Source organism: Rhinatrema bivittatum, chromosome 5 (genome assembly GCF_901001135.1).
Source record: "Rhinatrema bivittatum chromosome 5, aRhiBiv1.1, whole genome shotgun sequence".
NCBI lineage: Eukaryota > Metazoa > Chordata > Amphibia > Gymnophiona > Rhinatrematidae > Rhinatrema > Rhinatrema bivittatum.
Window position 1 is genome coordinate 66,956,545 of NC_042619.1, and position 16,292 is coordinate 66,972,836.

The 16,292-nt window shown below is 49.9% G+C and overlaps 1 protein-coding gene across 1 annotated transcript in view; it reads left to right on the top strand.

Moving 5' to 3' along the window:
• The window catches only part of DYNC2H1 (dynein cytoplasmic 2 heavy chain 1), a 1,848,033-nt gene that overhangs the window by 1,100,953 nt on the left and 730,788 nt on the right, over positions 1–16,292 (top strand). The window contains exon 63 of the mRNA XM_029602426.1: positions 121–230. Coding sequence (XP_029458286.1) covers positions 121–230 — 110 coding nt within the window. The remainder of the gene's footprint in view (positions 1–120; positions 231–16,292) is intronic.

Here is a 16,292-nt window from a genome sequence, read left to right on the forward strand (position 1 = left end):
GTCTTGCCTAAATAGTCTGTCATTCTTTACAAGAGACTGTAAAATATAATTCACAAACACCTGGAAATAGAGTTCTTTACTAACATTTTTTATGTGTCTATTTTTCTCTGTATTTCCTAGCATTTGATTTGAGACGATTTCTGTCCACTGAGAGTGAACAGCTAATTTGGAAAAGTGAAGGCTTACCATCTGATGATCTTTCAATAGAAAATGCCCTTGTTATCTTGCAGGTAAAAGTTATTTAATTTAATTGTTTTCTTTATTGTACATGAAAATATTTTGGTTTTTTTTAAATGCTTTTACTTCATCAATATTAATAGTGCAATACTGATGTTTCAGCTTATCCCCTGATAGCTTATAGTTTAGTGTGGTTTTTATAATATCTTCATTGCATGCATGATCTATTTGAATTTCTTAGTTCTAAGAAAAGATTAATTTTCATATTTAGCTTACCCTGAAAACCTGAACTGAAATTTGAACATTGGCAGACAGGGAGTAGTCTTGCGTTATTAGTGTTATTGGACCTCTCCATCTTGTTCGATACAATTGACCAGGTGTTTTCTGGCTGGTTTAAATCATTCTTTCCTGGACGAACTTGTCCATATTTATTTGAAGCTTTTTTATACCGACGTTTGAAGAACATCACATTGGTTTACATGTAACAGGTAGACAAAAAATACATAGTAACATTATAAAATTATAACAATATTACCTAGAAATAGGAACAAGAAGCAAAATGAACATGGGGTGGAGGTGGGGGGTAATCTTAAAATATGAAGCGGGGGATACAGGAAAAAACAAAGTTAATAAATCAATTTGTTGCTTGCGGATGATAAATAGAGCAGGGGGAGGGGGGATAGTGGAGTTCGCAGGGGAGGTGGCTTATATTGGGAAAGTACAAGAGCTGCAGGACTCCCACGACTAGGCAACACATCTCCTGCCTCTCTTGTGGTGGTTCCCAGTGCTTCTTCTGCCCAGTACCTGCCTTCTGTTCCAGTACTCGTTCCTGCTCCCGGCTCCTCGCTCCTTGTTCCTTCTTCCCTCGGACGGACCTCGCTGACTTAAGACTTTGGATCGGACCTCACCTTGTTTGCATGCTGCCTGCCCAGGACTTCAGATCGGACTTCACCTTGCTTGCTCGCCACCTACCCAGGACTTTGGATCAGACTTCTTCCTGCCTGGCCACAGCTATCCCTTGGACCTCACTTCTGATACTTAGAGCTTCTACAGAGGGGCCTACCTAAGACCAGCCGGCTCCAGGACCCAAGGGCTCAACCTTGAATACTGTGCACAATTCTGGTCACCGCATCTCAAAAAAGATATAGTTGCGATGGAGAAGGTACAGAGAAGGGCAACCAAAATGATAGAGAGGGTGGAACAGCTCCCCTATGAGGAAAGGTTGAAGAGGTTAGGGCTGTTCAGCTTGGAGAAGAGACGGCTGAGGGGGGATATGATAGAGATGTTTAAAATCATGAGAGGTCTAGAACGGGTAGATGTGAATCGGTTATTTACTCTTTCAGATAGAAAGACTAGGGGGCACTCCATGAGGTTAGCATGGGGCACATTTAATCGGAGAAAGTTCTTTTTTACTCAACGTACACTTAAACTCTGGAATTTGTTGCCAGAGGATGTGGTTAGTGCAGTTAGTATAGCTGTGTTTAAAAAAGGATTGGATAAGTTATTGGAGAAGTCCATTACCTGCTATTAATTAAGTTTACTTAGGGAATAGCCACTGCTATTAATTGCATCAGTAGCATGGGATCTTCTTGGTGTTTGGGTAATTGCCAGGTTCTTGTGGCCTGGTTTGGCCTCTGTTAGAAGCAGGATGCTGGGCTTGATGGACCCTTGGTCTGACCCAGCACGACAATTTCTTATGTTCTTATGTTCTTATCTTTTTTGAGATGCTGCAACCAGAATTGCGCACAGTATTCAAGGTGCGGTCTCATTATGGAGCAATACAGAGGCATTATAACATCCACCATCTCCTCTTTTTAGTCAAACAATGAACATGAACACATGATTCCTGTATTTTTATACTGTGTCCGTTTCCACTGCTGGGTCAACTTATTAAAATTTAGAGGGATCACTCTGTTTGTGCTGTTTCAGCAAAGCTGGCAGTCATCCTTTGTTTTCTGATGCAAGTAGAGTAAATAACAGAAGTCATTGTTTGGCCTTCATATATGTCCATTCATTTGAACATGACATTGTTACTTACATGAGTACTGATTAGTGTTTCTGTTCAGAGAAGTGAAAACAATAGTTGTGCCTAGAAAGTACTGTCAGCCAGTATGTATGATGGCTGTGATACAGAAAGTGGCAGGAGTGGGATATATCAAGGTAGAATTCCTCTGTTATAGCATGATAGCTAAGGATGCAGGATAGATGATGCAATGATGGAGCCCTTGTGTGCAACAAATGAAGTTCCAGAGGAATGTGTCCCCAGCTTTCCTGGTCTGCATGGAAAGGGAATGCAAATTTGTGAGATTATGAAAGCAATGCAGAGGTTGAGGACTGAATGGTGTGCGTGTGGCTATTGACGTGTGAATGATGACTCATCATGAAGAAGACAGCTTTCCGCAAAAGATGGAGAATGAAAATTGGGCAGATGGGAAAACATTTTAAATATTTGGAAACAGGTTTGCTTTGAATCCTGGCAGTTATTCACTGCAACTTACTAAGGCATTTGGTGGTCTGTTTTATGATTGTAATAAGCCTTTTTTCTTCGTTTGTGAGCAATTTTCAAGAAGGCACCTCACCCAGTAAAAATGTTGCTAGCAATTTTTTATGGGTTTGACAATTGCTTGGTTTTGATTGTAAATATTACTACCTTTATCATAAGGCTCAGGGATAACTGCACGGGGTAGCAGTTACTACCCTTAAGAGAAACATGGGGGTAATCTACATGACACAGCAGATACTATCATAAGAAGCTTGCTGGGAAGACGGGATGGATCATTTGGTCCATTTCTGCCATCATTATTATGTTACTATGTAATTATGTTTCTCATAGGTCAAGCAGGATGGTAGTCCTCACATATGGGTGACATCACAGGATGGAGCCCAATCACGGAGCACTTTTGTCAAAGTTTCTAGAACTTTGACTGGCACCTACTGGGCATGCCCAGGATGGCACTAACCCTGCAACCAGCAGGGGTCCCCCTTCAGTCTTCTTTTTTCCGCACAGCAGTAGCCGTGTGGGTTAAGGAGCTCCACAGAGATTCCTGACAGGAAATTTCCTCACGGAAATACTATTCTACTTTCTACCCCACAGGAGTCCCCCCTCTTTCATTTGTATGCCTGCGGTGGTCCAGGAAGTTTTTTACCTGATTCCGGTCGATTCCCGTCGAGTTTGGCCCTCACGGCCTACTGGCCGTCGACAACACCGCGGATAAATATTTTCACAGGCCATGGCGTCGGGGTTCCGTTGATGCCCGGACTGCACCCGCACAATGTCCATTACTGACCCTCACCAGGTATGTGTAATGTGTCTGGGTAGCGAGCATGATGTCCTTACTTGCACCAAATGTGCCCTTATAACACCTAAAGGTCGCAAGGCTAGCATGGAGAAAATGGAACTTCTCTTTAGGTCAAAAACCCTGACGCTGTCCATAGCATCGAAGTCTTCTGAACCGACACCATCTACGTCGCACCATCATCGGGCACCGGCCAGTGTCTGACCAGCATTGATGACTCCACGGCCATCGACACCCTCTGTTCCCCCTCAGGAAAAGGACAGAGGAGAACGTCGAGAAAAGCATCGGCATCTACATTGCAGGTCTCAGACCGTGGATGCAGGCAAGGCCTTGATGTCGTCATCATCTGAACTGCCATCGAAGAAAGCCCATCCTGAAAAGGCACCATCCCTATCTGGTTCAGGGTCACCGAGGCAACCTTCACCGGGACTGGTGATAGGAGCCACGATTCCACCTCCAACGGTGGTCCCTCCGGCTAAGCCTCCTCCTCCTCCGGCATCGGGGCTCCAGGTTTCCGGGAGGAACTGGATCAGATAATTCAGGAGGCCATCGGAAGAGTGATGCAAGGCTTCAAGGTTCCATCGACGCCAATACCGGTACCGATGTCTGAACCGGTAACTGATCCCATTCCTGCAGCACTAGCACCGTTACTTATGAGAATGGAAGCACTGATCGCTGCTTTTCCTCCGATGGATCCGACGACACCAGTGGACCCGGTGCCTTCCTCTCCGATTCCTCTTTCATCGACAGAAGGAGGAGAAACACCATTCCTTCCGCCATCGGGAGTCCTTCCGATGCCTAGATCATCAGTTTCACCGATTGCACCTTTGTTTCCTTTGGTGCCTCTGCCCCGTCCATCGATGCCCTCGGTGCCACCATCGGTGCCACTGGTGACACCTTCAATACCTTCGGTGCCTCGCCAGGGACCTTCAGGTATACCATCTTTTCGTCCCTCCAAGGATACTGGGGGTGCTGGAGATGATCCCTACTATACCTGGACTGATGATTCATCCCAGGATACCGATGACTTGCCATCGCCACCCTCTCCTGCTGAAAGCAGGAAGCGTTCTCCGCCAGAGGACTTGTCCTTCATTAATTTTGTGAAGGAAATGTCTGAAGTGGTTCCATTTCAGCTTCAGACAGAACAAGATGATAGACATCAGATGATGGAGCTTTTTCAATTTTTAGATGCTCCTAAAGAACTAACATCTATTTCCTAGCGTGTAGCAGATGGACTCAGGACCAATGGGTATATTGTACTCCTGATAGCAGTTGGAGACGGATCAGATTTCAATCTGAAGTCAGCCCTAGTACATATAACCCTGCAGGAAGTGCAGCTCTTCAGTATTTTCCGTCTCCATAGCAGTTAGGGACTCTATGCACGCTAGCACAGCGTTAGAGTAATCTTACCAAAGAAAACCAAATTAAGAAGAAAATCTTACCTCTACAGATGAGCCCCGCTCTCCTGCGGTGACACCCATTGGGCCCCTCCCCCAGTTGAGATTTCCCAAGGTGATTTCCGAGATCCCTCGGAGGTAAGCCTTGGTCCTGCGGTTGACCCTTGGTGGGGACCTAGCCCCCGACATTGGATGAGGCTGAGAGGCAGCGGGTGCAACCTCGAGTACGGCGGTGAAGGCATTTTCCCTCTCTCCCCGCAGCCGGAGATCGCCCGGAACGAAACCGGGAAGCGCCGAGACAAGGTAAGGTAGAAATCTATTTAAAAGTCTCCAGTCTCCAAAGCTCGAGGAGACGCACAGGTCGCCAGCCGGGACCAGTGCCACCGGGTTGATCGGCCCTAGCAGGGCTAGACCTCAGTCAGATCTGAGGGCCCTCCCACTTGGAGAACCTCTGAGGTGGTCGCCATATTGTCCACATGGTCGCCGTCACCATTTTGGCTCTGTTCGCCACCCTGTCCGCCGTTTCGATCCGTGCGCACAGAGGCAAGCCGTGCGCACAAATACCTTGTGCGCACAACGTCGCACGCACAAGTACCGGGCGCACAAGCGACACGCTTAGCCACGCGCTTACTGTGCCGGGCGCATAATTTTGATCTGTGAGTGCGCACATCTCCCTGCACACGCGCAGCAAACCTACGCGTGCAACTTCGACGCACACCGGAGCGCACAACTGTATTATACACGCACAAGCCATGGCATCACCGGAAAATAAAGTCAAAGCTCACGGCCTTTGCCCAGCATGCCACATTAGAGCTGCACAGCATGAGGAGGCCACAGCCCTGTGTATACAGTACGAAGAGGCCCTAGGGGACCCAACTCATGGCCTTCCCCAGCCGGTACCGGACCCCAGCCTCTCGAGCAGTACACCGGACCTAGCATTACATAGCAGGACCCCCCCTCAAACGGGCTCCCCAGGGACATGGTGCCCCCTAGCCTAGACCCAGCATCTATCTCCTGGGTGGAATTCTTCAAAGGTCTGCATACCTTCGTCCATGTTAGAGACCAGCTCCCCAGAGGGGAGGAGTTAGCAATCTGTTATAGATCTGCTCCCCCATAGGGGAGGAGTTAGTAATCTGTTATGAATCTGGATGCTGGATACTCCTGTTGAAGGAGGAGTTAGCAATCTATAAGCGATCACCCCGCCAGGGGGCGAAGTAGCACTCTGTTACGGATCTTGCTAAGGAGTAGCAATCTGTTAGTGCTCTGCTCTTCCAGAGGGAAGGAGTAGCAACTGTTAAGCTTGTCCTGTAGAAAGATGAACCAGCAACCTGTATGATTCCCATGGGGAGATAGCTATGTGATATGGATCAGCTTCCGCAGGGAGAGGAGTGATGGTCTGATGTGGGTTGGCTCCCACAGAGTGGTAGATGATAATACCGCTCTTATTAGTGTAGGAGTAACACTTAGTAGAAATAGTGAAAACCTGGGCCGATGGCAGTTGACAGCGCCTTCAAGTGGAGATCCTGAGAGGGACCACCGGCTAGGCTGGAGTATTGAGACAAACACAGATAGTTCTGTATTAGACTGGAAGTAGAACCACCAGAGGTGGCAGTAGTGAGTTGATATGTCCGGCAGGGCTGAGGTCCCTCTGATACTGGAACAATGATCTCTGAGTTGCTGAGCTGTAAGGAGAGACTAAAGATAGTGAGTAGACAGGGTATGCTGGGCATAACCAGTGATAGATGATACACTCACAATTGTAGATCTCTGTAGTGTCTTCTATATGCAACAGAGAGTCTTCAGTATTTAGGAACAAGAGCTGCAGGCGAGCACTGGTTCTTGTAAGCAGTCTGAATTAGAACTCACAATAACTGTGTATGGGATGGCTTCTGGAATAGAAGAGAGGCTAGGAGAGATTTAGGAATGTAGGCCCTCGTGGAGCGAGTACCGGTTCCTATCTGTTAATCTGTAATGATAATCCATAAGATATAGGTATGCGATATCTTCTGAGGAAGAAGAGAATATGAGAAAGGAATTAGGACATAGGCCCTCATGGAGCGAGTACCAATTCCTATCTGCAATCTGTAATGGTAACTCACGATCTCCGTACCTGAGATAAGGGAGCCTTAGCGATTAGGAACAGTGGCCTTCGTGGAGCGAGTACCGGTTCCTGTCTGAAAAAGGACTCACAGTTCACATCTGCGATTGCCTCCAGGCAATAGGAGTCTTCTGAGTCTTCGGGAATGTAGGCCCTCGAGGAGCGAGACCCGGATCCCATCCAACAATCTGAAGTCAAGAATAGAGAGAGCGGATCCCCCGAGGAGCAGGTACTCCTGGTATGTTTGAAAAGGTCGAGCAGCGGAATATAATTCCCCTTGCTGACTCGGAACGTAGTTGCAAGTAGCGTGGACTGCCGAAGCAAGTCCCGTTGGAGTTCCTTGCTAACTCGCTAGTAGTTAGCAAACAAAGACTTTTTAAATTGAAAACGGATGATGTCATTACGGGGGGACGCCCCCAAGGTTCGCACCCTTGCTGGTACAAAGTCTGGAGCGCACGCGCGCCCTTACGTCATCAGGAACATGGTGGATCCGTAGTGTCAAGCCAGCCCGGGAATACCGGGACCAAGAGACGGGGAGAAGCCACGGCTGCATCTGTCCGTCTGAGCCGAAGGGAGTCACCACAACAGTAGAGAGGGTGGAGCGAGGGTGAAAATAGGCATGAACGCAACAGTCCACATGCAACCGGGACCTCCTATAATGCAGCCTCAGGCTCCACCAGAGGACTTCAACATGCCGGGACCCTCTATGCCCAGGGAAGTGATCCCACCGCCCAGAAGCCCCAACTTCAGGGATACGGACATCTCAGATGAGGAGTCAGAACCCCTGGAGGAAGGGGAACTCCCTCCGGGGACAGAACCCCATCGAACCATGAGACACTTCTTCACCAAGCACGAGCTTCCAGACCTGGTCACACACAGTTTAAAACAGCTTGCCATTCCGGGCATAAGTGCCTCGGGGGACCTTAAGACAAACCCACTTTTGGAGAGACTCCGTCAGACCTCCCGCCATTTCCCACTATTACAAGCCATCCAGCAACTAATTGACCTGGAATTGGAAGCCCCCAGAAACCTCGTTCAAAGAGGGCCGGGCTCTGGCAGCCATGTACCCTCTGGACCCAGCCGCCAAAGATCTCCTGGCATGTCCAAAAGTGGATGCCATGGTCTGCACGGTCTTGAAGCACACTACTATCCCGGTGGAGGGAGAAGCAGCACTCAAGGATGCTCAAAACAGACATCTGGAATCTATCCTCAAACACTCCTTTGACGTCTCCGCTATGTCTTTACAGATTGCGGCCTGCTGTGCCGTGGTGACACGCGCCTGCTTAGCCCAGACCAGGAACAACACTCCTGGGGAAGCCCTCGAATCAGCTGTATCATTCCTCGCGGATGCCGCTTCAGATCTGGTATGCACAGCAGCTAGAGGAGTCTCATCCGCCATGGCAGCCAGAAGAAAATTCTGGCTCCAAAACTGGTCAGCCAACACATCCTCCAAAACGAAACTCACAAGGATGCCTTTCAAGGGAACACCCCTGTTCGGGAGCGAACTAGAGAAACTAGCCAACAAATGGTGCAAGTCCCTACTGCCACGGCTACCGGAGGACAGGAATAAGAGAAACCAGTGATCTTTCCCCGGACCTCCAGGGGCAGAGGATCACAGCGCTTCATCCCATATAGAAGCTCATATCAAGCGGCCTGCTGCGCAGGCCGGAGCCAGTCCTTTCGGAACAAGCACAATAAAAGGGGAGCCAGCTCTGGCCCAGGCCCCAGCGCACCCCACAGTGAAAATCAGCTGATCCATCCAAAGGAAGAGGCCACAGGAGGCAGACTTGCCCTATTCTACCAAGATGGGTCGAGATAACTTCGGACAAGTGGGTCCTATCCATCATTCGAGAGGGATATTACCTGGATTTCCACCACTTCCCTCTGGACAAGTTTGTGGAATCTCCCTGCCACGACCCTGCTAAGAGAATGGCAGTGGAAGCTACACTGACCAGATTACTAGCCTTAAAGGCTATAACAACAAATAAATACTGGCCATTATTCCATCTATTTTATCGTTCCCAAGAAGGAAGGAACGTTCAGACCTATCCTGGACCTCAAGGCAGTCAACCGTCATCTGAAGATTCCTCGCTTCTGCATGGAAACCCTACGCTCGGTAATAAGGGCGATACAACCGGGAGAGTTTCTTACCTCCCTGGATATGTCAGAAGCCTACCTACACATTCCGATCCATCAAGAGCATCAGCATTTTCTATGCTTCTCGATCCTGGACCATCACTACCAGTTCCGAGCACTACCTTTTGGGATAGCCACTGTACCCTGGACGTTCACCAGGATCATAGTTGTGGTGGCAGCAACACTGAGGAAGGAAGGAATCTGAGTGCATCCTTATCTAGACGATTGGCTGATCAGAGCGAAATCCCCAAAGGAAAGCCGCCAGGCAACCAACAGAGTCAAAACTCTACTGGAGAGCCTCGGGTGGGTCGTCAACACAAGAGCTGCCTGCAGCCTTCCCAATTTCTAGAATACTTGGGAGTCCGGTTCGACACCAAACAAGACAAGGTCATCCTGACACCGACAAGGAGATCAAAACTGATGACCCAGTTATGAACCCTGTTGAGCAAACTTCGCCCCACAGATGGGATTTACCTACAAGTTCTCGGCCTCATGGCATCCACACTGGAAGTAGTCCGATGGGCACGAGCTCACATGAGACCCTTACAACGCTCACTACTATCACGATGGAATCCACTGTCCCAGAACTACACCGTAAGGCTTCAACTCCCGGACAGAGTTCGAGCCCAACTACGATGGTGGCTACAAGAAGCCCATCTGAACCAGGGAATGAGACTGTCCTCCCCAACCTGGATCCTACTCACCACGGATTCCAGCCTACGAGGATGGGGAGCACACTGCCATGAGCTAACTGCCCAAGGGCAATGGAACGAAGAAGAGTCGGGATGGAACATCAATCACCTAAAAGCCAGGGCAGTCAGACTAGCCTGTCTAAGGTTCGGTCACAGACTCCGAGGCAAAGCGGTCAGAGTAATGTCGGACAACGTCACAAAAGTGGCCTACATCAACTGTCAGGAAGGAACCAGAAGCCAACAGGTGTCTCAGGAAATAGACCTCCTAATGTCATGGGCGGAAGTGAATCTTCAAGAGATCTCGGCCGTCCGCATTGCCAGGAAAGACAATGTTGCGGCGGACTACCTCAGCAGAGAAAGTCTAGATCCAGGAAAATGGAATCTGTCAACCACAGCATTCCAATTGATAGTAAACCGTTGGGGAACACCAACCATGAACCTCCTGACAAACCGGTCCAACACCCAAGTACCCAGTTTCTTCAGCCGCAGGCGGGAACCCCAGTCCCAGGGAATCGATACCCTGGTACAGACCTGGCCACAGGAGACTCTGTTATATACCTTCCCACCATGGCCCCTATTAGTCGCGATCATCCACAAGATAGAACACCACAGGGGACCAGTACTACAAGTGGCCCCGGACTGTCCAAGAAGACCGAGGTACGCAGACATGCGAAGACTGCTGGCAGGTAACCCCCAGCCGCTACCTCCACATTGCGACCTGCTCCAACAGGGTCCGAGGATTCAGCTCGATTCTCTCTTACGGTCTGGCCATTGAGAGGACTCACCTAAGGAGGAAAGGATACTCGGGGGCAGTAATTGATACCTTACTGCGAGCATGCAAGTTCTCCACATCTCTAGCATACATAAGGATTTGGAGAGTATTTGAAGCCTGGTGCGAGGACCATAACATCATACCACGCTCAATCAAAATTCCTGCGATTTTGGAATTCCTACAGAATGGCCTACAGAAGGGATTGTCCCTCAACTCCATCAAGGTACAGGTGGCCTCATTGTCATGCTACGGAACTAAGAGCGAGAGCAGCAGCATAGCCTCTCACCCGGATGTCTCCCGCTTCTTGAAAGGAGTCAAGCACATCCGATCAGCCCTAAAGTGGCTGGTGCCCCTTTGGAACCTCAACCTGGTCCTAGATTTCCTAGCAGGAACCTCCTTCAGACCCCTCCGCGGCCTATATCTCCGACTATTAACATTGAAGACAGCCTTCCTGCTGGCAGTCTGTTCAGCCCGTCGTATATCTGAGCTACAAGCACTGTCCTGGCGGGAGCCGTTCCTCAGACACACCCCGGGAACCATCCAGTTATGCACAGTTCCATCGTTCCTCCCCAAAGTGGTGTCTCACTTCCATCTCTGCCAAACAATCTCGCTACCATCGCCATATGAGCATTGTCAAATAACCCTTACAACCGATGCCTCCAACCTCGGTTGGGGAGCACATGTTGCCAATTTGCAAACTCAAGGGTCCTGGTCTCCAGAGGAAGCCAACCACCAGATCAATTTCCTGGAGCTACGAGCAATCAGATATGCTCTCAGAGTATTTCAGGATCACCTCTCCAACCAGGTTATCCTGATTCAAACGGACAACCAGGTGGCCATGTGGTACAGCAACAAACAAGGAGGAACAGGCTCCCACCTCCTGTGTCAGGAAGCTGCACAAATATGGGCGGAGGCCCTCTCCCACTCGATATACCTCAGGGCCACCTACTTGCCAGGAGTGGACAATGTGTTGGCAGACAAACTGAGTCACATCTTTTGACCGCATGAGTGGTCTCTCAACCTCACAGTAGTGGACTCGATATTCCAACGTTGGGCTTACCCTCATATAGACCTCTTTGCGTCACCTCAAAACCGCAAAGTAGAGAACTATTGCTCTCTCACTCGCAGCCAACACTCACAGCCAAGAGATGCGTTCTCCTTCTCATGGAAAACCGGTCTCCTATATGCATTCCCTCCACTTCCACTTCTCTTGAAGACTCTCGTGAAGATACGTCAGTACAAGGGAAGCATGATCCTGATAGCACCTCACTGGCCACGTCAAGTGTGGTTTCCGATTCTTCAGGACATCTCCATTCGCAGGCACATTCCCCTGGGGAGGGTCTCGCTTTTGATAACGCAGAACAATGGTTGTCTGCGCCACCCCTTGTCCCTGACTGCCTGGATGTTGAAAGGTTAATCCTGCAGCCTCTCAACCTTTCGGAGCCAGTTTCCCGTGTCCTGATTGCTTCACAGAAATCTTCCACGAGAAAATCTTTTCTCACAGGACAAGCAGGATGGTAGTCCTCACATATGGGTGACATCATCAGGATGGAGCCCAATCACGGAAAACTTCTGTCAAAGTTTCCATAACTTTGACTGGCCCCTAGTGGGCATGCCCAGCATGGCAATAACCCTGCAGCCAGCAGGGGTCCCCCTTCAGTCTTCTTTTTTCCGCGCAGCAGTAGCCTCGTGGTTTAGGAGCTCTGAAGAGATTCCTGACAGGAATTTTCCTCTCGGAGTTAATTAAAATTAGATTGCCCCACAGGGGTCCCTCCTCTAACTTTTCTCAGGCCGCGGTACTCCGGTAAGTTTTTCACTGTTTTTCATCGATTACCATCGAGTTTGGCCCTCGCGGCCTACTGGCCTTCGACTGTACCATGGCTCGATTTTTCTATGGCCATGTCGTCAGGGTTTCGTCGGTGCCCGGACTGCACTCGCACCATGTCTATCACAGACCCTCATGGAGTCTGTGTAATGTGTTTAGGCCGTGAGCATGATGTCCTGACTTGTACCAAATGTGCCTTCATGACACCAAAAGGTCGCAAAGCTAGAATGGAGAACATGGGACTCCTTTTCCATGCTCACACCCCGACGCCGTCCATCGCATCGACATCATTGGAACTGGCACTGTCGAAGTCGCACCAGCATCGACAGCCGTCCGGTGACCGCCCGCCATCGACGTCTTCACGGCCATCGACCCCCGTTTCTCCCCCTCAAGATCGAGGGGATCGTAGGGAGAAACATCGCCATCGGCATCATAAGTCTCGGACTGTCGAGGGAGTGAAATCATCGACCTCACCACCGTCCGAGCCACCATCGAAAATAGCCCCATCCAGGAACGGCACCGACCACTCCTGCGACCAGGACATCAAGGCCACCTTCACCCGATCGGGGTTTGGGAGTCGCGATTCCGCCTGTAAAGGTGGTCCCTCCGACTGTGCCTCAGCCTCCCTCTTCCGTCATGGAGCCGGGGCTGATTGCCCCAGATCTCCGGGAAGAACTGGACTGGCTGGTCCAGGAGGCCATCAACAAGGCGATGCAACGACTCCAGGTTCCTCCGGCACTGACACCGGCACCGAGAGTGGAACCGGTCACCGACCCAATTCCAGCAGCGCTGGCACCGCTGCTACCCCGGATGGAGGCGCTCATGACTGCCCTTCCACCGGTGATTCCCGGATCTCCGATGGCTCCGGTGCGCTCCCCGATGACAGCTTCATCGGGAGGAGAAACACCGTTCCGCATTCCTCCTTCAGGGGTACTTCCTCAGCCATCGATGCCATGTCGTCCCTCGCCACCGATTCATTCATCGGGGGCGATGCGCACATCGGCGCCATCGATGCCGGCACCGATGCCCCCCAAGGCGTTCACGGTGCCCCCGGTGATTCCTTCGATTTTCTCGGAGCCTCAGCCGGGCCCTTCGGGTATCCAACCCCCTTCTCGTCCTACAGATCAGCCTACCGATCCTTATGACACCTGGGTTGATGATACTTCCACAGACATCGATGGCTTACCTTCACCTCCCTCTCCTACTGAAAGTAGAAAGCGTTCTCCTCCAGAGGACCTTTCTTTCATTAATTTTGTGAAGGAAATGTCGGAATTGGTCCCTTTTCAGCTTCAGACGGAGCAAGATGATAGGCACCAGATGATGGAGCTTCTCCAGTTCCTGGATGCCCCTAAAGTGATCACTTTTATTCCCATTCATCAAGTTCTTCTTGACCTCCTCGAAAAGAACTGGGAAAATCCTGGATCCATTGCCCCAGTACTCAGAAAGGCTGACACTACTTATCTAGTACAGTCAGCCCCTGGCTTTCAAAAATCTCAGCTTGACCACCACTCAGTTGTGGTAGAATCAGTTCAAAAGAAAGCAAAAAGGATGAAGCCTCACTCCTCTACTCCTCCTGTCAAGGAACACAAGTTCCTAGACAATATTGGTCGACGAGTGTTCCAAGGGGCCATGCTCATCTTCAGGATTGCTTCTTACCAGCTGTACATGACCCAATACAACAGGGTCGATTTCAAGCAAATACAGGATTTCTCTGAAACCCTGCCTGACCAATTCCAAGAACATCTTCAAATCCTTGTCAAAAAGGAGTTTAAGGCAGGAAAGCATGAGATAAGAACATCTTACGATATCTTTGCCACCTCCACTAGAGTGTCTGCAACTGCCATTTCGGCAAGACGCTGGGCCTGGCTCAAGTCTTCTGACCTTCGCCCAGAAGTACAAGACTTTCTGACCTGCCCTGTATAGGAGATAATCTGTTCGGTGAACAGATTCAGCAAATAGTGGCTGAATTAAAGGAAGATCATGAGACCCTCAAACAGCTCTCATCGATACCTTCTGACTTCCCTTCTAGACAGCCCTTCAAGAAGGCCTCTAAGAAGTCATTCTTCCACCCAAGGAAGTACTATCCTCCACCAACAAGGTCCTGAGTTACGAGGCCTTATCAAAAATCTCAGCCTCGCCAGCCCCGGAAGCAAAAGCCACAAGCAGCTCCCCAGCTGGGGCCTGCTTAAGGTTTTTGACTTTCTCTTGGAGAGCAGCAGCCTGATTCCTCTGCCAGGCATACCAGTGGGAGGTCGATTGTGCCACTTTCACGGCATGTGGCAATCAATCACAACCGACCAATGGGTGCTAGCAATCATTGTTCAGGGTTACCACCTGAACTTTCTTGTTCTTCCACCGGAATCACCACCTCTACAAGTGTGGAGAGTAACCGACCACTCTGTCCTTCTGGAGCAGGAGGTTTCTCTTCTTCTCCAGTTAAGGGCAATTGAACCCGTTCCTCTTTCCCAAAAAGGACTAGGGTTCTATTCCCGGTACTTTTTGATCCCCAAAAAATCCGGGGGGCTTCTTCCAATTCTGGACCTACGTGCCCTCAACAAGTACCTCCAGCGGGAAAAGTTCAAGATGGGCTCGCTTCTACCTCTTCTACAAAGAGGAGACTGGCTCTGCTCTCTGGACCTCTAGGACGCGTACACCCACATTGCGATAGCTCCAGCTCATCGCAAGTACCTCAGGATTTTAGTAGGCCCAAGGCACTATCAATACCGGGTGCTTCCATTCGGCCTAGCATCAGCACCATGAGTCTTTACCAAATGTCTCGTGGTTGTCGCAGCCTTTCTCAGGAAAGAAGGTGTTCACATCTACCCCTATCTAGACGACTGGTTAATCAGGGCCCCAACCCAACAAGCCGCTCGATCGTCCCTGGATTTAACCCTACACATTCTAATTTCTTTAGGATTTCTTGTCAATTACAAGAAATCCTATTTAGTCCCATCTCAAAACTTGTTGTTCATTGGGGCAGACTTGGACACCTTACAGGCAAAAGCCTTTCTATCTCAACAACGAGTGCAAACCCTCGTGTCCCTCACTCATCAGTTGCAGTCTCAGTATACAGCAACAGCTCGGCAATTCCTTGTCCTTCTCGGAGACATGGGTCCTCAGTCCATCTCACACCAATGGCCTGCCTGGCCATGAGAGTCATGCATTGGACTCTGAGGTCACAATGGATTCAAGTGACTCAGCCTCTGTCAACCATTGTCCACATCACCGACGCACTCCATCTGTCTCTCGCCTGGTGGAAAGATCAGAACAATCTTCTTCAGGGACTGCCTTTTCACCTACCAGATCCTCAACTCATTCTCACCACTGACGCTTCCAACCTCGGGTGGGGAGCTCATGTGAACGATCTACAGTCACAAGGATTTTGGTCTCCAGAGGAAGCCAAACACCAGATAAATTTCCTGGAGCTTTGAGCAATGCGATATGCTCTCAGAGCTTTTCAGGATTGCCTATCAAATGATGTCATCCTGATTCAGATGGACAACCAGGTGGCCATGTGGTACATCAACAAGCAGGGAGGCACAGGCTCCTTCCTTCTGTGTTAGGAAGCTGCGCAGATTTGGGCGGAAGCGCTCTCCCACTCGATGTACCTCAGGGCCACCTATTTGCCGGGAGTGCACAATGTCTTGGCAGACAAACTGAGTCGTGTCTTCCAACCGCACGAGTGGTCTCTCAATCCCTCGGTAGCGAGCTCTCTCTTCCAGCAATGGGGTTATCCCCAAATAGACCTCTTTGCATCCTTTCAGAACCACAAAGTGGACAATTACTGCTCCCTCATTCGGAGTGAGCGCTCTCAGCTCAGAGATGCATTCTCCCTCTCGTGGGCAGCCGGTCTGCTTTATGCATTCCCTCCACTTCCTCTTCTCTCGAAGACTCTCGTG